The 24,541-nt window shown below is 49.4% G+C and overlaps 1 protein-coding gene and 1 pseudogene across 2 annotated transcripts in view; both read left to right on the top strand.

Moving 5' to 3' along the window:
- Positions 1–1,180: 1,180 nt before the first annotated feature.
- On the top strand, positions 1,181–1,625 carry LOC109435758 (small ribosomal subunit protein eS17; annotated as a pseudogene).
- An 11,449-nt stretch (positions 1,626–13,074) lies between these two features.
- Positions 13,075–24,541, top strand: part of BICD2 (BICD cargo adaptor 2) — a 56,354-nt gene continuing 44,887 nt past the window's right edge. The window contains exon 1 of one of the 2 annotated variants that reach the window (XM_074330165.1): positions 13,075–13,443. In XM_074330165.1, coding sequence (XP_074186266.1) covers positions 13,204–13,443 — 240 coding nt within the window. In that variant the 5' untranslated portion in view covers positions 13,075–13,203. The remainder of the gene's footprint in view (positions 13,444–24,541) is intronic. The other variant, XM_019713832.2, reaches the window with a different exon arrangement.

Genomic DNA, 24,541 nt, shown 5'->3' with positions numbered 1-24,541 from the left:
CAGCAGAGGGTGCTGGGATGCCGGCCCGAGTCCTGGGCGGATATCAGGGTCTTGGAGGTTGACTTCTCAGTTAACCTGTGCTCAGGGGATTCTGGATGCTTGACCCTTAAGAGATATTAATTTGAAAGTAATATCTCTTTAATAAGAGATATTAATTTTAATTCTACTGTTAATGTTTTCCTTTGGAGCACAGATTTTTAAATTTGATGAAGTCCAATTTACTTTATTTTTATTTTTTGCGTATGCTTTTGGTGTCATATCTAAGAAACCATGTTAGGGTCACAAAAATTTATATGTATGTTTTCTTCTAAGAGTTCCTCCATTGTCCCAGAGCATTTGTTGAAAATCAACTCACCACAAAGGTGTGGGTTAATTTCTGGACTCTCAATTCTATTACATTCATCAATTTCTGAAAGAAAAAAAAGCCAGCTGGAAATTTTATAGTGATTGCGTTTAATCTATAGATCAACTTGGGGAGTATGTCAAAGCTTTGAAAGGCAAAAGAAAAAGATGTGTGGAGGAAGAGAGATGCTTGCAGACAATCTTGATTGCTAGACAATTGTCCCAATTGGATGTCCCCTCTAGAGCTGTCCTGGCTCAAGCAGGCACCTAAGGATAGACGTGAGGTCCTGGTAGGAAAGCATAAGCGAAAACCTCAGTCAGAAGCTGGACTGGGAAAGGTGCCCAAACAGACTCCATCCCAGCAGGTATATCATTGAACATCTACAGCAATATTAATTCAACAACTTTTACCAACTGAAATGTCCCCCTTCCAGGAACAAGAGAATTATGCAGGCCTCAAAGATGATGGGCAGGGATATTTATTGCCTCACTGGTATACTCATATTACCTAAAAACAATAACAGTATTTTTAAAAATAAAGTCGTATAAGGAGGCACATGAGAGCAACTGATAAATGGGATACCAATGGATTCATTTATAATAAGAAGTAGGTCAAAGCATGAGACCAGAATTCATGTCCACTGGTCAGGCACTCTGTCCCTAGAAGGGACAGCCATTTAGAAGTCAAGTGGTACTAGATGGCAGCTTGACATCTTTCTGAGCAGAGACAGGCAAATGATCTTCATTATTTAGTCTTCTCATGCTTTATGAAGATAATGTCATTATAAAATTAAAGCATTTGAAAATCTTTCTTCTTTATCACCAGCAACCCACCAAGATGGGCTGCATTTACACTGAGCCCATGAAGAAGGTGACGCGGGTCATCGTCGAGAAGTGCTACGCGCGTGACTGGGCAATGACTTGCACACCAACAAGCGCGTGTGCGAGGAGATCACCTCTATTCTCAGCAAGAAGCTCCACAACGTGGCACATGACGTGGCACACAACTGATGAAGCGCGTTCAGAGAGGCCCACAGAGGTATCTCCATCAAGCTGCAGGAAGAGGAGCAAGAAAGGAGAGAGAATGATGTTCCTGAGGTCTCAGCCCTGGATCAGGAGATCACTGAAGTTGATCCAGACATTAAGGAAATGCTGAATTCTTGGACTTTGGCAGTCTATCCAACCTGCAGGTCACTCAGCCTACAGTTGGGATGAATTTCAAAACACTGCATAGACCCATTTTAATCTTCCTGCTATGCTGTAATAGTTTCAACAAACCATAGACAACCTAAAAAAAATAAATAAATAAAATAAAATATTTCTTAACAATTTTGAACATAGACCCAAAAGTCAAGAGCCTAATGCAACAGTGTGTGCACCAACCCAGCTCCAACTATCATCAACAACTTCTGTTTGTTTCATTCTCCCTCTCTCCCTTTATATTTGGAGTACTTTAAAACAAACACCAAACATCATGTCCCCCACCTGTAAATACTTTAGAAAAAAAAAATATATATATATTTCGTACATAATTACACCTAAAATTAACAATAATTCCTTTCTTAAAAATATTCAAGGAAAAATACGTCCCCATACTCCCACCACTATTCAAACCACAATGATTCCACTTCTCTTCTTCCAGTTCTGCAGGAAGTGTGCAAGGACAGCTTCCAGAGTTGCAAGCACAGGGACTCTAGCTCCTGTTTCTTCCCTCTCTTGACATGGTATCAAGTTCAGTTCCATGTAGCACCATCAGCTTAACTAGGGGACTTGGGTGCTTTTCATTTACCTTTTAAAGTATCTTCCTTACTGACCATTTATTCTTTATAAATATTGCCACAAAAATCCTCAACAAAATGCTAGCCAAACAAATTCTGCTGTATATTAAAAGGATCATACACTATGACCAAATAGGATTTATTCCCAGAATACAGAGATGGTTCACCACATGAAAATCAACCAATATAACATAATACATTAAAAGAATGAAAGGGGGAACCCCACATGATAATCTCAATTGCTACAGAAACCATTTGATAATGTCAAACACCCTTTCATGACAAAAAAACTAGAAGAAAACTTTCTTAACATGATAAAGGCCATATAAGAGAAATGCACAATGAACATCACACTCAGTGGTGAAAGACTGAAAGCTTTTCCCATAAGATCAGGAACAAGACAAGAATGCTCACTTTTTATTTCTAGTCAAGATGGTGGAGAAGGCAAAAGCTGTGCTTGCCTCCTCTCATGACCACATCAAAATTATAACTAAACTACAGACCAACAGTCTTTGGGAATTGCCTGAAATCTAGCTGAATAGAAGTTCTACAGTAAAGGACATACAGAAGAAGCCACTAGAGACTGGTAGGAGGCACAGAGATATAGAATGGGCTGGTCCCCATTCCCATGTGTGGTGGTTAAAAATTGGGAGGAATATCTCAGCTGTGGAAGTCCCCCCTGAGGAGTGAGGGGTCCCAGCCCCATGCTGGGCTCCCTAGCCTGGGGTTCCCTAACCCTGGGAAGAGAAATGCCCATAAATTCTGGCTGTGAAAACCAGTAGAGATTGTGGCTGAGTGAGACAGAGGGCTGCTGGAGTCCCAGGTGTTCCTATTAAAGGGAACATGCACAGACTTTCTCATTGATGACTCCTTCACTCTGATCTTCAGTGCTGGGGCAGCAGCTCAAAAGGTGTGAGGGTCATACAGGGAAGAAATGAATTGTCTGGCATAGAGTGAGGGCTGGAGGGGCAGTTTTCTCTCAGACAGATGTGCTGGCAGAATCCATTATCTCTTGTTGGGCCCTCTGAACTTCCAGCTTGCAGACACAGGTGGCCTACATATCTGAGACTGACTCCATAAACCTGGCTAACTCTGTGCAACCCACCCTGGTGATTCCGAGACCCTGTCTCACCCAACTTGTAAGCTCTCCAAGCCACTTCTAGTGGCTTTTCCATACAAACAACCTATTGTGGCTCATGCTGTGGATTTTCCTAAAATCTCTCAAAGGTTCACAACCCCCAAACAAACAGCATCTGGAATTTGGCATGCCCCATACCTCTTTCTGAGCAGCCCCAATCCTGGCACTAGCTGCAGCTGACCTTGGTTTGAGACTTGGCCCCTCAAGGCACCTCCAAGCTCAGTGAAGGAGGCAGCTATTTGTGGATTGTTTTGTAGCTCATGACAGGTGGACCCAGGCAGGGCACTGGCTGTGGCTGAACTTGGCCTGTGGCAGGACCCCTCCCAGGAGGCCCTGGGGCCAGGATACCCTTTGGCTGGCTTAGGACTGAGCCAGAGCACCATCTGCCACCTTTGAGGACAACACACCCAAAGGGCAGACTGGGCAGGCACCAGAGCCCTACTAAAGTGAACCCTGCTCTGTAGGGTCAGGCCCTGCACAACAGCTCCTCCACTGTAGTCATGGCCAGTCCTCATAACCAATCAGTCTGAGGGCCAATCCCTCCCACTGACATTCAAATAGCAACCAAGGCTCAAATACAACAGGAAGGCACACACAACCCACACAAGGTACACATCTGGAGCACCAAGCTCGGGTGACCAGCAAGAATGTGCCACTGGGCTCCACAGCACACCTACTACATAAGGCCACGCTACTAAGACCAGGAGACATAGCAGCCCTACCTAATATATATAAATAAACAAACACAGGGAGGCAGTCAAAATGGGGAGACAAAGACACATGTCCGAAATAAAAGAACAGAACAAAGCTCCAGAAAAAGAACTAAACAAAATGGAGACAAGCAATGTACCAGACGTACAGTTCAAAACACTGGTTATAAGGATGCTCAATTATGTCAGGGAGAACTTCAACAAAGAGATAGGAAACATCAAAATGAAAATAGAAAACATAAACAAGAAAAAGTCAGAAATGAAGAATGCATCAACTGACATAATATATCAGAGGGAATCAACTCTAGATTAGATGAAGCAGAGGATCAAATCAGCGATTTAGAAGATAAGGTAGCAGAAAACACCCAATCAGAACGGCAAAAAGAAAAAAGAATAAAAAAAGAATGAAGATAGTTTAAAGGGCATATGGGACAGCATCAAACACACCAACAGTCACATCATAGGGGTACCAGAAGGAGAAGAGAGAGAGCAAGGAACTGAAAACCTATTTGAAGAAATAATGACAGAAAACTTCCCTCACCTCGCCAAGAAATTGATATACAAGCTGAGGAAGTGCAGAGTCTCAAACAAGGTGAACCTAAACAGGCCCACACCAAGACATATCATAATTAAAATGCCAAACATTAAAAACAAAGAGAAAATCTTAAAAACAGCAAGAGAAAAGCAGTTAGTTACATACAAGGGACCTCGCACAAGACTGTTAGCTGATTTCTCAACAGAAACTTTGCAGGCCAGAAGGGAGTGGCAAAAATATGCAAAGTGATGAAAAGAAGGGCCTACAACAGGCATTACTCTACCCAGCAAAGCTACTGTTTAGAATCGAAGGACGGATAAAGAGCTTCCCAGATAAGGAAAAGCTAAAGGAGTTCATCACCACCAAACCAGTATTACAAGAAATCTTAGAGGGGCTTCTTTAAGATTAAAAAAAAAAAAGCTCAAAAATGTGAATAATAAAATGGCAATAACTACATATCTATCAACAATTACTTTAAATATAAATGAATTAAATGCCCCAATCAAAAGATAGGGTAGCTGAATGGATAAGAAAACAAGACCTTTACATATGCTGCCAACAAGAGACTCACTTCAGATCCAAAGAAACACACACACACTGAAAGTAAAGGGATGGAAAAGGATATTTCATGAAAATGGAAACAAACAAAAAATGTTGGGGTAGCAATACTTATAGCAGACAAAATAGACTTTAAAACAAAGGCTATAACGAGAGACAAAGAAGGGCCCAATAATCCCACTTCTGGGTATTTACCTGAAGAAACCCAAAAATGCTACTTTAAGGGGACCTGTGCATCCATATGTTCATTGCAGCATTGTTTACAATGGCCAAGATGTGGAGGCAGCCCGGGTGTCCATCGGTGAACGAATGGATAAAGAAAAGGTGGTATATAAACAAAATGAAATATTACTTAGCCATAAAAAAGAATGAAATCTTGCCATCTGCAACAACACAAATGGACCTAGAGGGTATTGTGCTGAGTGGAGAAGTCAGAGAAAAACAAATGCCATATGATTTCACTTATATGTGGAACCTAAAGAACAAAACAAACAAACAAACAAACGAAAAACAGAAACAAACTCAGAGATACAGAGAATATTTTGATGTTTGCCAGATGGACGGGGTTTAGAAGGATGGGTGAAAAACAGGGAGGTATTAAGAAGTGCAGATTGGAAGTTACAAAATAGTCACAGGGATGTAGAGTACAGCATAAGGAATATAGTCAATAATATTGTAGTAACTATGTATGGTGTCAGATGGGTACTAGATTTATTGGAGTGATCACTTTGTAAGTTATATAAATATCTAATCACTATAATGTACACCTGAAATGAATATAATATTGTATGTTTACTGTAATTGAAAAAAAAAAAGCCCACTTTTGCTGCTTTTATTCAATATAGTACTAGAAGTCCTAACCAGAGCAATTCAGCAAGAAAAATAAAAAGCATAAAAATTATAAAAGAAAAAGTAAAATTATATTTGTCCACAGATGACATGATCTTGTATGTAGAAAACCCAAAAGATTCCCCAGCACCCACCCCCCAAAATAACCTATTAGAGCTAATAAACAAATGCAGCGAAGTTGTAGGACACAAAATTAACAGACAAAAATCAATAGCATTTCTATACACTAACAATGAACAACCTGTGAAGTAAATTAAGAAAACAGATTTACAATAGCATAAAAATACTTAGGAATTAAAATTCTAAGGAGGCAAAAGACCTGTAGACTGAACACTGCAAAAACATTGCTAAAAGAAATTAAAGATGACATATGAGAACTGACAATTAAGTTCATGAACTCATCCTAGAAAAAGTGCTCCATACCTCATTGCTGAATATCACTATGGTCACCTTCCAAGTACTCCCCTTGGGAGGCTATGCACTGATGCTAGTGCCTAGTCCACCCTTCAAAGCAATGTTGGAACTCTTTTTCTGGAATGGCCATCAGAGCTGTCGTCATATTACACTTGATGTCCTGAATGTCATCAAAATGTCTTCCTTTCAATATTTCCTTTATCTTCAGGTAAAGAAAGAAGTCACTGGGGGCCAGATCAGGTGAGTAGGGAGGGTGTTCCAATACAGTTATTTGTTTACTGGCTAAAAACTCTGTCACAGACAGTGCCGTGTGAGGTGGTCCATTGTCGTGATGCGAGAGCCATGAATTGTTGGTGAAAAGTTCAGGTCGTCTAACTTTTTCAGGCAGCCTTTTCAGTACTTCCAAATAGTAAACTTGGTTAACTGTTTGTCCAGTTGGTACAAATTCATAATGAATAATCCCTCGGATATCAAAAAAGTTAGCAACATCGTTGCAACAAGTTCACGAACTTAATTGTCAGACCTCATATACATGAAAGGATATTTTGTGTTTATAGACTAGAAGACAGTGTTGTTACGATGACAATACTACTCAGAGCAGTCTACAGATTCAATGTAATCCTTATCAAAATTCCAACAGCAGTTTTTACAGAAACAGAAAAGTCATCCTAAAACTCATATGGAATCTCAAGGGACCCTGAACAGCCAAAGCAATCTTGAAATAGAAGAACAAAATTGGAGGACTCACACTTTCCTATTTCAAAACTTACTACAAAGCTACTGTAAGCAAAAGTGTGGTGCTGGCATAAACATAGACATATAGACCAATGGAATAGAATAGAGAGCCTAGAAATAAACCTTCACATATAAGGTTGATTTATTTTTGACAAGGGTGCCAAGAATATTCAATGGTGAACTGATAGTCTCTTAAACAAATGGCGCTGGAAAACGGGATACACAATATGTGCAAAAGAACAAAGTTGGACACTGAACCTTACTCTGTATACAAAAATTAGCTGAAAATGGTTCAAAGACCTAAATGTAAGAGTTTACAAAATACAACTCTTAGAAGAAAACCTAGTGGGGAATCTTCATGACATTGGATTTGGCAATGGTTTCTTGGATATGCCACCAAAAGCACAGTCAACAAACACAAAAACAGACAAATTGGACTTTATCAAAGTTAAAAACTTTTGTGCTTCAAAAGACACTTCCAAAAAGTGAAAAAGGAGTCTACAGAATGGGAGAAGATATTTGTAAATCATATATCTGATAAGGAATTAATATCTAGAATACGAGGTCTGACAATTAAATTTGCGGACTTGTTGCAACGATGTTGCTAACCTTTTTTGATATCAGAGGGATTATTCATCATGAATTTGTACCAACTGGACAAACAGTTAACCAAGTTAACTATGTGGAAGTGCTGAAAAGGCTGCGTAGAAAAGTTAGACGACCTGAACTTTTTGCCAACAATTCATGGCTACTGCATCACGACAATGTACAACTCACATGGCACTGTCTGTGAGGGAGTTTTTAACCAGTAAACAAGTAACTGTATTGGAACTCCCTCCCTACTCACCTGATCGGGCCCCCAATGACTTCTTTCTTTACCTGAATATAAAGGAAATATTGAAAGTAAGACATTTTGATGACATTCAGGACATCAAGTGTAATACGACGACAGCTCTGATGGCCATTCCAGAAAAAGAGTTCCAAAACTGCTTTGAAGGGTGGACTAGGTGCTGGTGTCGGTGCATAGCTTCCCAGGGGGAGTACTTTGAAAGTGACCATGATGATATTCAGCAATGAGGTACTCATATGTAGTACTTTTTGTAGAATGAGTTTGTGAACTTAATTGTGTGACCTCATATATAAAGAACTCCTACAACTCAACAACAAAAATAGCTCAATTCAAAAATAGTCAAAGGACTTAAAGAAACATTTCTCTAAAGAAGATATACAAATGTCCAGTAAGCACATGAAAAGGTGATCAACATCAGTAGTCATTAGGGAGATAAAATTAAAATCACAATGATATGCCACTTCACACCCATTTGGATGGCTATTATATTTTTAAATGGAAAATAAAGTATGGCAGTTCCTCAACAGGTTAAACATAGTTACAATATGATCCAACTATTCTCTTCTAGATATATACTGAAAAGAATTGAAAGCAGGGACTCAAACAGACATTTGTACACCAATGTGTATAGCAACATTATTCATAATAACCAAAGGGTACAAACAACCCGTGTCCATCAGCAGATGCATAGATACACAGAATGTGGTCTACTCATACAACGGAATATTATTCAGCCATAAAATGGAATGAAGTTCTGATACATGCTATAACATGGATGCACCTTGAAATTGTGCTAGGCTGTAACAATCAGTGCTCTGGAACCTGCCCCAGCAAGCTGACTGCAGCCCCCGCATGGCAGGTGTGAACTGTGAACAGGGCTGGTGAGTCAAGTGCACAGCGAAGTTCAGCTTCTTCTGCTGCCCTATCTAGCGGCTTCCTCTTTCCTTCTCAGGCCTTGACCCCTAATAACCACCTTTCGCCACAAACTTTACTTCAGCAGTCCTTCCTGCTTCCAGAGAACTGAAAGGTATCACCCCAAGTGGATCTGGTCAACACCAGCGTGAAATTGATGATGCAAGTATTTGGCTAGGGCAGAGTTTTACAATCTGATGCCACTAGCTGCCTGTCGTTACCTCCCGATGCACATATGCACACACACACGCATGTGTATATACATGGACACACACGCACTCCATCATGTCCTGAATTCACCCCATCCCCCACCCTCCTGCAGGCCATGCTTGTCCATGATTCCACCTCTGCCTCTCTGGGATACTCTTCTCCACCTTCTGTGCCCGGCAAACACTAGAGCCTCCTTCAGAAGCCTGCCACTGCCACCCACTCTGTGATGTGTTGAATCCTCCAGAGCCAGTACTGACCCTTGAGGGCTCCTGAGTGCCCCAGGTGCATCGGTTGAGTTAGCTGGTGGTCTGTTCCCCCAGGGAAGGCTGTGTGCCAGGTTCTGGACTCACAAACACCTGGATTCAGATTCTGGGCTTCTCCCATATAAGGTTTGTGACCTCTTTGTGCCTCAGTTTCCTCACCTATATAGTGAGAACAGTGATACCTGCCTTGTAACTTGTGAGGCTTATGAGAGATGGCATGTGCATGCAAAGTGCTTGATCGGATTGGAACAGGGTAAATGCTCAGAAAGCACATTGGGGTCTTCACCCCCATCATTGTGTCTAAACCCCCAGGGCCTGGCACAGAGTTTATTGAGTGAATGACATTTAGGCCAAAGATTCATCCTATGGCAAGCAGAATGAGTATGTGGGGGATACCATGCCATTCACTGTGCTGGCAACTGGCCAAGGACACCTAACAGGAGAGGCTTTGCAACTCAGCCCACAACTGGACAGCCATGGGCAGAGAGGAGACAGGATTCCAGGAGGAAGGGTTCACACAGGCACTCAGAGCTCTCGAGGGAACAGCAAGGAAGGAGCTGCAAGGCTGCCAACTGCCCACACCCAGGCCAGCCCCCAGCCTGGACACCTGTGCACAGGAGCGTCCTGCTCTCACCGAGGGCAGGAGTCTGCTTCCAAAGGCAGAGCAGATTTCTGGGAGGACATCACTTCCTTTGCCCCCAGGCTGTCACCCAGGTGTTCTTCAGAAAACAATGCGGGCAGTCCCTGACATCCCCCTATGCCACGGCTGCCTCTGTTCTCCTCTTGGTGAGGGGTGGGGGTCCAGGGAGTGGGGGATAGTGATGACAGTCCAGTGTCCACCAGCTAAGCTGAATCTCCACGGCGCCTGGCTGGAGCCCCTGGTGTGGGCCGGGTCGGATCGTGGCCCCTGCCCTCCTGGAGCTGACTCTCCCGAGTGGACAAAGGTGCAAAGGTGAATAAGCCACAGAAAACAGAATGAAATGGAGGGAGATGAAGCCAGGAAGGGGAGCACAGCCCAGAGGGAAGGAGGGGACAAGGGTGGGAGGGCCACTCCTGAGACTGGGCAGGGCCTAGGGGGCAGTGGCCATAACTAGCCTTGCCCCCCCAATTCATTCATTAAATCCTGATCCCCAAGATGATGCTGGTAAGAAGTGGGGTCTTTGGGAGGCGATGAGGTCATGAGGGTGGAGTCCTCATGATGGGATTCGTGCCCTTATAAGGAGACCCCCGGGAGCTCCCGCACCTCTCCTGGCACATGAGAACACAGGAAGAGGTGGGTTCTCACCACACTGCATCTTGTGGCACCGTGATCTTGGGCTTCCGGCCTCCGGAACCATGAGAAATAAGTGTCTGCTGTTTAAAAGCCTCCCAGTCTTATTTTTATAGCAGCCTGAATGTACTCAAAGGGATTTGAGAGGGGGTGTGACCTGCCTTGAGTCTAAGGACCCTCTGCTGTCGTGAGAGAAAAGGTTGGGGGCCTGGGGAAGGACGGAGGGAAGGTGGCTGCAACAGTCAAGGCAGGAGGCAAGGGCTCAGGCCATGGAAGGGGCAGCAGGGACAGTAGGAGGCTGAGGTGGGTCCATCCTTTGCTGTCAGATTGAGAAAGCAGATGAGGGGTGTGAGGAGTTGGAGCGTTGTACTGAGGATTCTGCCATTTCCTTATTTGTCAAAGAAAATAGCGTGACTCCTACGTCCTGGGGTGTCGTTGGACTCAGCAAGATGATATAGCTCAGGTTCCTATCTATGTTGGGGCCCATTGGGAACTCAACAAGGGTGACCCTGCTTCTCTTAACCTTACTGTGGCAGCCTGACTGCATCCTTTGGGTGTCACCTTCTCAGGGCATCCTTCCCTGAGGCCATGAACCCCAACACTGTCACACATCATGACTCCTCCCTCATGGCTCTAACCTTGATGGCCAGAACAGCTGTCCCTCCTGCAGGAAGCCCACAGCGGCAGTGCTAGGTCCTCTGTCAGCACCTAAAGTGCCTGCCTGTTCCCCTTCTACCACCACCCTGTCCCCAAGTTCAAAGCTCCATGGTCAATGCCTGCCCCATATTCCCATGGCCTTTCCCCTCTCCCTCCTCAGGCCGGTCCCACATGAAGGCATGGAGGGTGGGTTTGGGGGTTCTGAGTGTGGCCATCCTGAGTCAGAAGGGGACATTGTCCCGGAGGCTGTGAACCATGGACAAGCCGATTCTCGGAGCATCAGTGCCTCCTCCGATGCTAAGCTCGCTCAAACAAGGCTTATTCCTCCTCCCTTCTTTCCCTAGGATCTCTCCCACTTAGGCTGAAAGGGGTGCCCAGGCCGGATTTCCCAGGACTTGAGACTGTCAGTGCTGAAACCAGGACAGCCCAGGCAACCAGGCTAGTTGGGTATTCTACTCCTACTGTGGTTGAATGCCCTAATTTTTTTTTTTTAAATTTCACAAGTGAAATTATGACAAATTCTTCTTATACAAATGAAACATTAAACCACTAAAAGGAATGAGGACTCCATGGCTAATTCCAGGTCTGGGACACAGAGTACAAGATGATTTTGAAACAGCTTGAGCTAGAAAGTAAGGAAGTGCTAAAAATTATGATGTATTGAAAGGACATGGAAGCCAGTCTGGAGAAGCCCCCACTGGCTAACCCTGCCATTTGAACATCTAAGTAAACACGGAGAGTAATAGATTACAACTCATTGAGTAAAATAAGAATCCAGTGATCCATACTTTTAATGAATATGTTCTTTAGAATACAAAGCTAGTAAGTGGAGAAGGAATTACGGCAATAGAAAAGAAATAGTACGGTAATAATTCATTTGGACAAGACATATCAATGAAAACTAGTGGGTTAAAAGTTTGAGGAGCGACAGCATATTTGCAGCCTCAAAGTGTCTTGTCACAGGGTAAAAAGGAAAACCCAGTGGCGACACGAGGGATGCAATTGCGCGCTCTGAGACTCAGCACCACCTCGTGATATTCCAGCCAAAGCGCACACCCTAATCCAACCTTGGGGATACACACACCGGTGTGCACATCTCTATCCAGCGCGGCTCAGTAAGTCAAGGTCAAAAAGACAGGGAGAAAGTCTCCCAGATGAAGGAGACACGACGGCCTCACGAGGCGTGATCCAGGGCTGGGTCCAAGAATTGGAACCGTGGCTACTGAGGGCGGCGTCAGAGTCGGCCGTCCTGAATCGGATCGCTGGACTGCACATGGAAAGGTCGAATTCTTCGGAAACACGTCGGAGCATTTCGAAATTAAGGGGGGGGCGAAGGCGCCCCTTGAGCAAGCGGGTCTCAATCAGCGTGCTTTTGAACGCCGCATTTCCTTCAGAATGCCTGTCTGGTCGTCCGTTTTACTAGAAACTTCAAACCGCGAGCTTGACCATTTCTCCCACTCGACATGTGCTGGGTTACAGTCCCCCAGAAGCTCGGGCGTCCCACGTGGGCCGGTACGGACCCGAGGCCAGCTCTCGGCACTTCCGGTACACGTGCGTCCACCGCGGGTTTTCCGCCTCACCAGCCCAGGGCTCGGGCACCGGAAAATTCCAGTGCTTCCGGCTCCGCAACGGCCTATCATGATCGGGGGTGGGCGGGCGCAGGGCATGACGAGACTTGTAGTGGGCGCACGGGTGGGACTACGGCAACCACAACGCTCTGGGCGGTGGCGGCCGCGACTATGGCATTGGTAGGGTCGCCCGGCGTGGGACCCGGCCAATCACCGGCTGGGGCGGGCGGGCCCGTGGCACAACGGGCCTTGTAGTCCCTTGGGTGGGACTACCGCACCCATAGTGCCCCGCGCGGCGGGGAGCGCACTGCGGCTGCGCGGCGGCCCAGGCGCCGTCGGGCTGGGCGGTGGCTAAGCGGACGGTATCCCGGCCTGAACCCCGGTGGAAGCGACACGAGCCGGGCTACGGCCACCATGTCGGCACCGTCCGAGGAGGAGGAGTACGCGCGGCTGGTGATGGAGGCGCAGCCCGAGTGGTTGCGCGCCGAGGTGAAGCGACTGTCGCACGAGCTGGCCGAGACCACGCGCGAGAAGATCCAGGCGGCCGAATATGGTCTGGCGGTGCTCGAGGAGAAGCACCAGCTCAAGCTGCAGTTCGAAGAGCTTGAGGTGGACTACGAAGCCATCCGTAGCGAGATGGAGCAGCTCAAGGAGGTGAGGAGCGTGGGCGGCCGCCGCCACGCCCTCTGGCGTCCCTGGCTCGCGTCCGACCCTGACCCCTGAGCCGACCCCTCACCCGGGCCCGGCCGACCCTCGAGCGGACCCCTGACGCCCGGCTGAGCCGACCACCTAGCCGGGCAGCTCCAGGGAGTCCAGGGTCGGCGTGCACAGCTGGCCTGGAGTCGCTGCGCCCCCTTCGGCTCCGCCCCAGGGAGGGAGACGAGGCCCCCAAGGTGTGGTGGCGGCGCGCGTGCAAGAGAGCCCTGGTCTTCTCGGGCCAGGTCTGCGGTGGGGCCCTGTCGCCAGTCTACCTGCTCCTGGTGGCAGGCCTCGGGCACGGTGGGGTGGAGTTCTTTGCGACGTTTGGCTTCCCGGGTGAGGGGGATGGGGGCGTGAGATGGATGCAGGGAAAAGCCAGGCCTGGTTCTGCATCACCTCCAGGCCGATCACTTTCCCCTCTCTGGGCGCAGCAGTCTTCAGTAGTTTCAGTGCGTTCCCCGAGGCCAGAAAAGGGCTGGGAAAGGGGCTTGCCTTGCATGTGGCCGTTATTGCTGCAGGTTGGGGGTCCCCTGTTGTCCCTCCCAGGCACAGCTCTCTGACCATACCAACCCCGCCCCCCCAGTCACTTATCTGGGATGCAGTGCTTTTCCCTCCCACTTCCTGTCCTGACCGCCCTCCCGGACCCTTCCCTTCCCTGTAGACTGGTGACAGGTCTGTGGGTATTTGTCACAGAGTGAGCCTTGTGTCTCCTGTGCAGTTTTCACTCCGGGATAAGGGGTGGGACCCTCAGGCTGCCTAAGAGCCAAGCAGCAGGAGAGCTGGACAGTCCTCCCGAGAAGTAGTTCTCCTTAGTGGTTTAAACACCCCTTCTCTCCCAATCTTTGCTGACTTCCCCAGCCCTGTTGTGGGGGGCGGAGAGGGAGACGTTGCCTTCTGGTGGGACACCCAGGGTTGGACTCAGGCTCTACCCCCTTGTTGGTGACGTGGCTGTGGACAGGGGCCTTAACTTCTTCCTCTGCAGCATTGCCCACCCAAAAGGGTTGTTTTGAGGGGCATATATTTGAAAAGGAGGGGCACAGTGTCAGGTGCGTAGCCTGACAGTGCCCCTTGCCCCGCTGACTCTTTCTCGTCCTGGTGGCCTCTTGGCCCTTGGTTCTGGGATCCACAATGCTAGGTGTTTTCCCCACTGCCCATCTCCTGGCACCAATGCTCCCAGTGGCCTCAGGCAGGTGCCCCACTAGGGACACCAGTAGACTCGTCTTTTGAAGTGGGGAGGAGAGAATGAATGAATCCACGCTAACGTTTAAGTCCCTGCCTGGCAGAGCAGGTGTGCAGGGGAAGCAGCGGTGAAGAACATCTGTGGGTTGGGGGAGGCAGGTGGCGGCTCATCTGACCCTCGGTCCTGTCACCTGTCAGCAGGTATTGGTGCCTCCTCTGAGCCCGCTTGGCTGGCACTGGATCTAGACAAGAAAGGTGACATGTGGCTCCTCCTGCAAGGGCCCCATCTGGGTGTGTGTGTGTGGGGGGGCAGGGGGCGCTGCACCATGATGGAGGGAGGCCAGGAGACGGTGAGAGTATGGAGTGGGAGCATCTTCAGCCCCATTGTGGTCTCCCTGGATGGGGCTCAACCCCCAATCCTACCTCGCCACAGCCCTCATAGTCCCCTTCAGTGTTCACAAGCTCACGTTCGTGTCCGCTGTAAGAACAGACCAGACCTTCTGTCCCAGAGGGAAGTAGTTGCCACTAAGGAACCTTTCAGTTGTCAGCTCGTTACTATTGGACACAAACATTTTGGCCAATGCAAGAATCTTGGCTCTGCTTACTGGGGTGTGTCTGGACGGCAGGTCCCCGAGGAATTGAGAGGCAGGTGTATCAGTCTCTGCAGGTGTTCTTCAGGCACCTGCTTGCTTAGTTTGTTGTCACCTCCTGGCTCCTGCACACACTGGCCATATGGCCTTGGACACGTGGCCCTATGTCCTGAACTTCAGTTTCTCCCCATTGTGGCAGAAGCCAGAGAAAGGTGCATCAGTCTCAGTGATGTTACTACTGTGTGTCCCCGAAAATAAGACCTAGCCAGACCAGCAGCTCTAATGCGTCTTTTGGAGCAAAATTAATGTAAGACCCGGTCTTTTATTGTGTTACATTATATTGTTTTATACTATATTATACTATACTATATTATGTTATGTAACACCCGGTCTTATATTAAAATAAGACCAGGTCTTATATTTTTGCTCCAAAAGATGCATTAGAGCTGATGGTCCAGCTAGGTCTTATTTTCAGGGAAACACGGTAGAAAGCTTGCACCAGTTCACTCACACCCATGCCAGCACAGGCTCTGTCAATCTCTTTAGTTTTGGCCAGTGTCATACTTGAAAATATTAACTTGTATTTTAAAAACCAAGATTTAAGTAGACAATATTTGTTAGGTCCTTTTTTTTTCTTGTCCTGTAGAGAGGTGAACTATCTTCATTCTCTTAAAATTTTATTTCTTGAACTAAAGTGGATTCAGTTACTAACAAATTATGCTGCCAGTGGAGTTGTCTGGACTTGGGCCCCACACTTGCAGGTAATCCTGTGTCTGAAGGAGGGAAACTGGCTGGCTGGCCGAGGTCAGTGGGTCCTGCCCAGAAGGGAGCGTCCGCGGTGGTCGTGGCCAGCAGTGCTGGCCCTGCAGCCTTCTGCACTTGACGAGGGTATGCACATCTCCTTGTCTGTGTCCCGCTGACACCATGGGGGGGGGCTGGGGGACCTGTTGGCCCATTTTGCCTAATCATTTTGCTAGTGATTGAGCCTGGATTAGTAAGGGTCCCATCTGTCCCAAGTCCCACCGAGCCCCCTCCCTGCCATGGTGAGGAAGAGAATCGGATAGACTTTGGTCAGCCATGCAGTGTTTACCGTCCTGAGTGGCTGTGGGACATCTCACGCTGTGTCCTCTGCAGCTTTAAGGGGGCAGGTGTGCTGGGGTGGCAGCTCCAGTCTGGTGGGCTTAGGTAGGTGCTGTAAGTGGGTGGTCCTAATGGGTGGGGATGTGAGGGTCGGAGGGCATGCCTCAGACCAGGTGCGGCCCGATGCATCTCGGCTCCCAGAGAGAGTGGGAAGACAGGTCTGGACGCCCTCCTGCCTCGGTGCCACCTCTGGATCTTGTCCGCGGTGTGTGTATCTCGGGGAAGCAGCAAGTTCAGTGAGCTGCAGTGTGCCAAGGGCGGGGCACAGAGCCTGGCACAGCTTGGCACACAGGAAGTGCTTACTTTGTAAGTGACTGACTGCTGGCTCGTGTCCTTAGCTCCTCTCCACTCTCTCAGGCTTGGATCCCCTCAGCCACCTGGCCTCTGCTCCTGGTCAGGTCTGGAACGGCCCTATTGCATCTCCCAGAGGGCCCCAGGTCTGCTGCCTGGGACCTCCAGCTTGGCTCAGTCTGCCCTGCTCTCACCATTGGATGCATGGAAGCCAGGAGGACCGCCCCTGCCTCTGGTCTTGCCTGAACTCAGCTCCCAACCCTTGGTGTCTTCTTGTCCTGCAGGCTCAGCAAACGCATGAAAGGCCGGGGCAGAGCAGGTGGAAGCATCCTCCATCCCACCCGTCTTATAATTTCTCCCAGTGGATGGGGAGATGGAGGTAGGGGTGGGTGGGAGTGACTGAGGAAAGCCCAGCAGCTCAGACAGCGAGGGAAGGGGTCCTCAGCACCAGGCTCCTGTCCATAGTTTGCACAGGAGTCACAGTCATGAGCTGGTTTATTCCCATGGAGGAGGGTGGTGGGAGGGCTGCCCCTGGGCCTCACCCCCGTAGCTGAGCTGCTCCTGCTATAGCCTCCTGACGGCCCACTGACTCCCACAGTCCCCACACCAGCCAGCGGGTCACCACCTTCTTGTGTTCATTGTACCTGGGGAAACTGAGATGCAGAGAAGCTAGGCTTCACTCAAGGCTGTGAGCCTGGCACCTGTCCCTGGAGGGCAGGTATCTGCTGAGGAGAGAGGGGCAAGTGGAGGCTTCCGTGCGAGGCCAGCCTCTTCGAGTCTGTGTCCTGAGTTTGGCTGAAGCCTGTAGGGAATCTCCTGTCCCTCTGACACTGCCCTGGAACTTGGAGCACAGAGCCCTTGGGGGCTCTGGGAATCCAGGACCTTTTGGAGCCAGGCTGTGCAGTGTTCTGCTGTCAGACTTGGAGTCTGGGGAATGTGGAGGTGCTGAGGTGGCCCTGTCCCCACGGATAGATAGCCAGGAGAGGCAGCTACAGGCGTCCAAAGGCAGTGTCCCCAGGGCACTGTAGCTGCACTGTTGGGTATCGTCCCCTGTCCCACGAGTATATGTAGTGTGTGTCTGGCTGTCGATCAGTGTTAAGGCCTCTTCGCTTTGAAAGCCGCCAAGAAGGCTCCATCCCCTGTGCCGTTTGTTGCCTTCTGTGGGCCTGGGGGGGAAGCAGTGCAGCTCAGCATCCCTAGGCATGGCCTTGCACGCGGGGCTGCCATGCTGTGACAGAGCTGCGTTCCTGCGAGCAGGGCAGGAGGGAGGCCTCCCTGGGCTGGGGGCCTGTGGCCTGACCGTGGCGCTGCCTGGGCAGGAGGAGGAGCTGCGTGCTGTCGAGGCCATGGTACCACCCTGCTGCAGGCAGGGATGGGATCCTCCGGGACGTACAGCTCTGCCCGTTGGGGTCCGGGCAGTGAGTATGGTGCGCGGCCCTATGCTGAGGGTCATGTGCTTGCCCGTGGCGGGCGGTGGGTGAGTCACCCTGGACCTGAGCAGCTGCCTCTGTGGCCAGGTCAGCATGGGCTCCAGCTGGGCACCCCCTGACTTCCTGTGAAGGAGGAGATCGGCTTCCTCTTGTCAGTTTGGGGCAGCTGCCTCCCCTTCCCCCCCCATCAGACACACTTCTCCATGACAATGAAGGGTCATTACACACTGGGGAGAAAGAAAGATGGGGTTTCTTCTTAGTGAGGGGAGGGGGGCTGGCTGGGACCCTGCAGCCTCTGACAAATGAGGCGGCCCTGGGCCCTGTGTGTTTTCTGGTGTTCAGAATGTGGATTCCCAAGCCGTCCCCCAGAGCACAGGGCCCGGTGTGGCCGCCCAGCTGCTGTCCCAGGTGGACCGAGAGATGGGGCTGCCTGGCCAGGTGGTTCAGTCTCAGGCAGAGATGACATCAAGGAGGAGTAGGGCCCAGCTGCTTTTTTACAGTGTAATATGTTTAACAATTGTCCATTTTGGGGACATCAGAAAGTAGAAATGAGCAGTGTCTCTGGGGGAATTACGTAGGAAGATGGTAACAGGCATGGCGCACAGCTGGGCATTTCTAGCTGTCTTGTTTCTCTGTATGTAAGTGAGATACAGAAGACACCATAGAAATTAGGAAGTGCTTTGTGCGTCTGTAACAGTTGTTTTTAAAAAGACAAAGAGTCTGGTGTTACCTTGAGTTGCAGAGAAGCAGGTTTCATTCAAACAGATGAAGACTCGGAAGTTTCTGTGGGTTCGGAAGGAGCTGTGCGCTTCCCATCTGGTGTGTGGCACGTGAAATTGTTGTGGTTTGCAGTTTACAGGTTTGCTTTTCTAAAGGCCGTTTTATGCCTCGCTCCCCTCCTAAATGGCTTCCACCTTCCTTAGGGGAAGTTGGAAGCGAAACAGAGCGGAGGGAAAGTGGGGTTGGCTTGTGTGTCTGCCCGCCCGGCCGCTCTGGCGGCCCCAGCTCTGGCTGCCTCTCTCTGCCTCCCTTCCTCAGTAGTGCATTGGTGTGTCGTACTGAGACAAACAAGCGCTGTTTTTTATAAAACGTTACCATAGGGCAATTTTCATACCTGACAGAATTACCAGTGAGTCCCTGATGCTGTCTCCTACCCAGCTATCATTTGGATCTCCCATTTTGGGCTCATAAATGTAGCTTTCTGGTTGCTCTGTTTGCATCGGGAGCCAAGCAGTGTCCTCTTGGTGTACCTGTGAGGGCCTCCGCTTCTCTATAGACACAGCTGCATGTGCCTGTCCTGCAGCCACCCAGCCTGCCTCCCTCCCTGCTGGGGACCTCGCCGCACTCCCCAGCCCCATGCAGGCCTGACACCCCGCTCTTATCTGAATGTTTTCTGTTCTTAAAAATTGGCCAGAGTAATGCCTTCAGCTGATGTGTGGCCTGCCTCTTGCAATGCTGGGTCATTGTCGCCCATCCAGTTCGTTACACCAGTCTTTACTCCACCTACAGCGCGTGCTGGGGCTTGTGGTCACTAACCTCGTGTGTCCTGACAGACGCTGAGGGGTGCCCAGCTCTCTGAACCAGGAGTGAGGAGCAGTCCTTGTCTGTTCCACAGATGGGGGTGCCAGGGCTCAAAGGGAGGGCTGATGGCCCAAGCTCTGGGCTAGCAGTGCTTGATATGACCTAGAGTGGCCCCTCCCCGGGTCTCGGTCTCCTTGTTTTAGGCCAGTGCAGCCCTGAAGCCCTGGCAGTGGCCCAGCTGCTCCCTTAGTGACAGATCAGGGTGCAACCAGGGCCCCGTCTGCAGGCTGCTGTCATCTGCAGCCTGGGATGATGCCCTGGGTGCCCCTCCTCCCTTCCCCCTCACACCCTGTCTCACACACGCTGCAGAGGTCCGGGTTTCCCCACCAGCCTGAGGGATTCCCTGGGCGTTGTAGAGCTGTGACCCAGGGGGACGGAGAGGACACTGGCCTCTGGAAGGGGGTGTGTCAGTCGGACTGTCTGCAGTTGTGAGCCCAAAGCCATGCCTGCTGTCACATGTAGCCTGGTGCAGATGGGGTTGCGGGTATTCCAAGTGGGGGTGGGGGTGGGGCTGGGGTAGGGGGAGGGGCAGACTCCCACAGCTGCGTCTCTGCAAGCCTGTGTTGTCGTCTAGTGTTGTCCACTTGGCCACCATGGCCAGTGTGGTGAGGGACACATGGGGCTGTACTGGGTTAGATGGATGTCTTTTGTGAAGCAGTCAGGTCTTTTGTGACACTTGTTTGGAAAGTGAGATTTGTTCCAGAGTGGATGATGTTTGATGGAATAATGTGAGCTTAATGAGATTTTAGCATTTGCTTATGTGTGAACTTGTCCCCAGAAAACACTGGTGAGCACAGAACCTGCACCCAGCGACCCCCCCCCCCCCACTTGCATCTGTGCCCCCTGTCCGTCGTGGTTCAGGAGGCCCACCGTCCCCACCAGGGACACCTTTCCCACCGCAGACTTCAAGGCTGCGTCAACATAAAGTGCCATGTGTGTTATAGCATTATGTCTTTTTAAAATTATTTAATGTGTAACACCTGCTGCCTTTCTTGGTTAGTTTTACAAAGTAAGCTGCTTTAGAAAAGTTTTAGATTTACACAAAAATTGTGAAGCTAATAGTTCCTGCATGTCCCGCATCATTTTCTCCTTTCACTGGCGTCTTACGTTAATGTGGCACACTTGTCACAGTTGGTGAGCCAGTGTCCGTGCATCTTCATTAACTCAAGTTCATACTTTATTCAGATTTCCTTAGTTTTTACCTGCCGGCCTTTTTCTGTTCCAGGAACAGCATCCAGGATCCACAGGACAGCTAGTTGTCATATTTCCTCAGGCTCTTCTTGGTTGTGACAGTTTCTCAGACTTCCATTGTTTTTGGTGACTTTGAGGAGTGCTGGTCAGGTACTTTGTTGAGTGCCCCTCATTTGGGATTTGTCTGAGATTTGTCTCATGATTACAGTGGGGTTGTGGGTTTGGGAGGAGGGCCACAGAGAGGTGAGGTGCTGTGCTCCTCACACCCCATCAGGGCTCAGTGACGCCCTGTGGCGCCAGCGCCGGTGCCCTGGCTGGGGTGTGTGTGGGTGTCTCCACTGTAAATGGGCTCTCCACTGCCGTCCGGCTGTGCGGCCCACCCAAGGGTCACACTCCGCTCCCTGACGGGGCGGCTACATACAGGATTTGGAATTTTTCTGGATGGGAGCCTTGTCTCTTCCCTTTTTCTTTATTTACTCATCCATGCGTTTCTATTGGTCTGTTAGGTTATGATCCAGTACTGCTTTATTTTCTTGCTCAACTTCTTCCAGATTTGGGTCCTGCCAGCTCTGTCATTTGTCTCCTGTGCCCCTTTGAGATGCCTGTCATCGTGATTTATTCCTTCCCTCCTTCCCTCTCTTTTCTTAGCACATCTTCCCTTTTCTGTGCTGTAAGATGCCCTGGGCCCATCCTGTCAGAACAGCCGTGGAATCAGCCATTTACCCAAGCACCCCGGAGCGTCACTGCTGCTGGGCCCTCTCAGCCAGCAGAGCCGGGAGGGGACGTGCACTGGCCTGTGGACACGCGCATCTAGAAACGCTTAGCGATGTAGCCGCCTGCATGTATGTTAAGCTGACGTGAGTTCGTCTTGCTGTGTCCAGCTCTGATCCATCACCACATGGTGGTTTGCACCACCTCCCCTCACTTATCTGTAACATCCCTCTAGCAGGGAGACACCTGCTGCCCTATCGGCCCAGGTACGTGACCATCCTGTCCCCAGCATTTGTCATGGTGCTGTCAGAACTGTTGACCTGAACCCCCTTGGGAAACAGTTTATCAACTGGAGTATATAGTCTTATGTGCATTTCCTTTGCTTTGGTCTTACATACTCTACTTATTTCTAAATAAGTTCCTTAAGCAAGCATCTTCTTTCCCCTACCCCTTCAGTGAGGTAGTTTTGTCCATTTGTAATACAGTTGGACTGTTTTACTGCATTCTATATTCCATCCTGGGATCCACTGACCTCTTAAATGATTTTTTAAAATTTGCGTACATTAGGGCTCACTCTTTGGGCTATAGAGTTACCTGGGTCATGACAAATGAACAGTGGCATTGATCTACCATTAAAGTGTCAGACAGAATTGGTTCGCTACCTTAAAACATCCTGTGTCAACACCCTCCCACCAGGAACCCCTGGGAACCACTGATCCCAATAGTTTTACTGTCTCCCTAGTTTTCTCTTTTCCAGAAGGTCATGTCATTGGAATCATATAGTACACAGCCTTTTCAGACTGGCGTCTTTCACTTAGCAGTAGGCATTAAAGATTCATCCGCCTTAATGTAATGTCATAGCTTTTTTTACAATCACAATAATATTTCATTGCCTGCATGTCCCACAGTTTGTTTATCCGTTCAAACTGGGTCTCTTGGTTGCTTCCCCTTTGGGGCTTTATTAATAAAGCTGCTATAGACTTCCTTGTGCGGGTTTTGTGTGGACATGTTTTCAGCCCATTGGGTAAACAAACACCAAGGAGTGTGACTGGTGTGTGGTAGGGTAAGAGTATGCTTAGTTTTGTAAGAAACCGGTGTTTTGTCTTCCAAGGTGGCTGCCCCATCCTGCAGTCCCACCGGCAGCGAGTGAGAGTTCCTGTTGCGCCCTGTCCTCGTCAGCACCGGGTGTGGTCAGATTTCCGGGTTTCAGCCGCTCTGATAGGTGTGCTGGTGTCTCGTGGTTTTCATTTGTATTCGCCTGCTGACTTCAGATGTGGAGCATCTTTTCGTGTGCTTCTTTGCCATTTGTGTCTCTCCCTTGGAGAGGTGTGTGTTCTGAGCTTTTACTCATTTTAAAATTGAGTTGTTTGTTTTCTCATTGTTGAATTTTAAGAGCTCTTTACCTGTTTTGGATACAAGTCTTTGCAAATAATTTCTCCCAGTCTGTGGCTTGCCTTTTCACGCTTCTGGTGTTAAGATTGTCATCACCAAACCCATGGTCACATAGATTCTCATCCTATGTTTTATTCAGCAGTTTTATAGTTTTGTATTTTATGTTTATGTCTACAGTTCATTTCGAGTAGTTTCTGTGAAAGGTATAAGGTCTGTGTCCAGATTAATTTATTGCATGTGGATATTTGTTGTTCCAGCTCCATTTATTGCAGAGACTATGATTTTTCTGTGAAATTGCTTTAGCTCCTTTATCACAGGTCAGTCGCTGTGTGTGTGGCTCTGCATCCGGCCCTCCGCCCATTTTCAGTCCCACTGACCTGTGCAGTTGTCCGTTTGCCAATACGCTGCTGTCTTGATTGTGTGGTCCTGGTTTTATTAGGTTCCTATCTTTTTTAAGTGTCACTGGCGAATCTTTTTGTTCAGCCCTGGGTTTTTGTTGTGTGACTGCACGTCTGGCTGGGGTCTGCAGCCCCGGGCTTCAGCCCGGCACTCGGGTTAGTTCTTGTTACTGTCAATCAATGGTAGTCTTTTTTTTAATCCTGAGAAAAAGTAATGGAATGCACATGTTTAAGAAGAAAAATCACTAGCGTAGTTGGTCAGACTCTCGATAGAGGCTCAGTGTGAGGCTCTCTCCGTCTCCAGGCCTTTGTGCCCTCGTCTGTTAAGTGGTCCCTGGGACCTCCCATTTGGGCTCAGCTTGCCAGGCTTGACTTTACTCCTGGAAAACCATGGGCAGGCTGCTTAACTGACTGCCTTGTGCTTGCCACCCTCCAGCAGTGCCTTTCTTGCCTGCCGGCCCCTGGAGTCGGGCCCCTTCCGGGAGACCCCCTGCGCAGTCTCTCCCCTGTCCTGTTCCCCCTCTGGCTGCCCCGGGCAGCTCTGCAGGAATCCAAGGGTAGTGGCTGGTCTAGGAGGCGCACACCTCTTCCCTGCTCTCCTGGCGTCAGTCCCATGTCCACGGTGGTGCCTGTGACGCTGATGTCTGGAACATTCCCTGTGTTCAGGGCCCTGGGGGCAGTGAGGCGCGGGGAGGGAGCGCATCTGGGCCCAAGGCCAGGTGTTGGTGTCGCACTGTCCTTGGCTGCAGTTTGCGGGGAAGGCTGCTGCACAGGGAGTGGCGCTTGCCGTTGTGACTCGGCTGTGAAGTGGACCCAGGATGAGTGCGGAGCGGTGGGTCCTGGGCCCCGTGCCACCCTGTGCTGGGGTGTGTGCGTGTGTGCGCCTCACAGAGAGCACAGGAAGGATCCCTCAGGCCTCACCTACCCTCCACCCCAACTCCCAGGTATGCAAGGTGGAGGGTCAAGGCTGGGAGACCAGACGTCTGGCTTTAGCTTGGGGTCCCAGCTCCCCTCTCAGGGCGTCAGCTTCTATCTCCTTTCAGTGTCCTCAGTTCCTCGGCGTGCGGGAGCCCCTTGTGGCAGGTGCCTTGGGGCACCTGGGACTGACCTTGCCGGGGTGACTTACAGACACCAGATGTGGGGGCACTCG

The sequence above is a fragment of the Rhinolophus sinicus genome, linkage group LG04, assembly GCF_036562045.2.
Source record: "Rhinolophus sinicus isolate RSC01 linkage group LG04, ASM3656204v1, whole genome shotgun sequence".
Classification (NCBI taxonomy): Eukaryota; Metazoa; Chordata; class Mammalia; order Chiroptera; family Rhinolophidae; genus Rhinolophus; species Rhinolophus sinicus.
The sequence above is the reverse complement of the archived record's forward strand: the minus strand, read 5'-3'. Positions and strand labels throughout refer to the sequence as shown.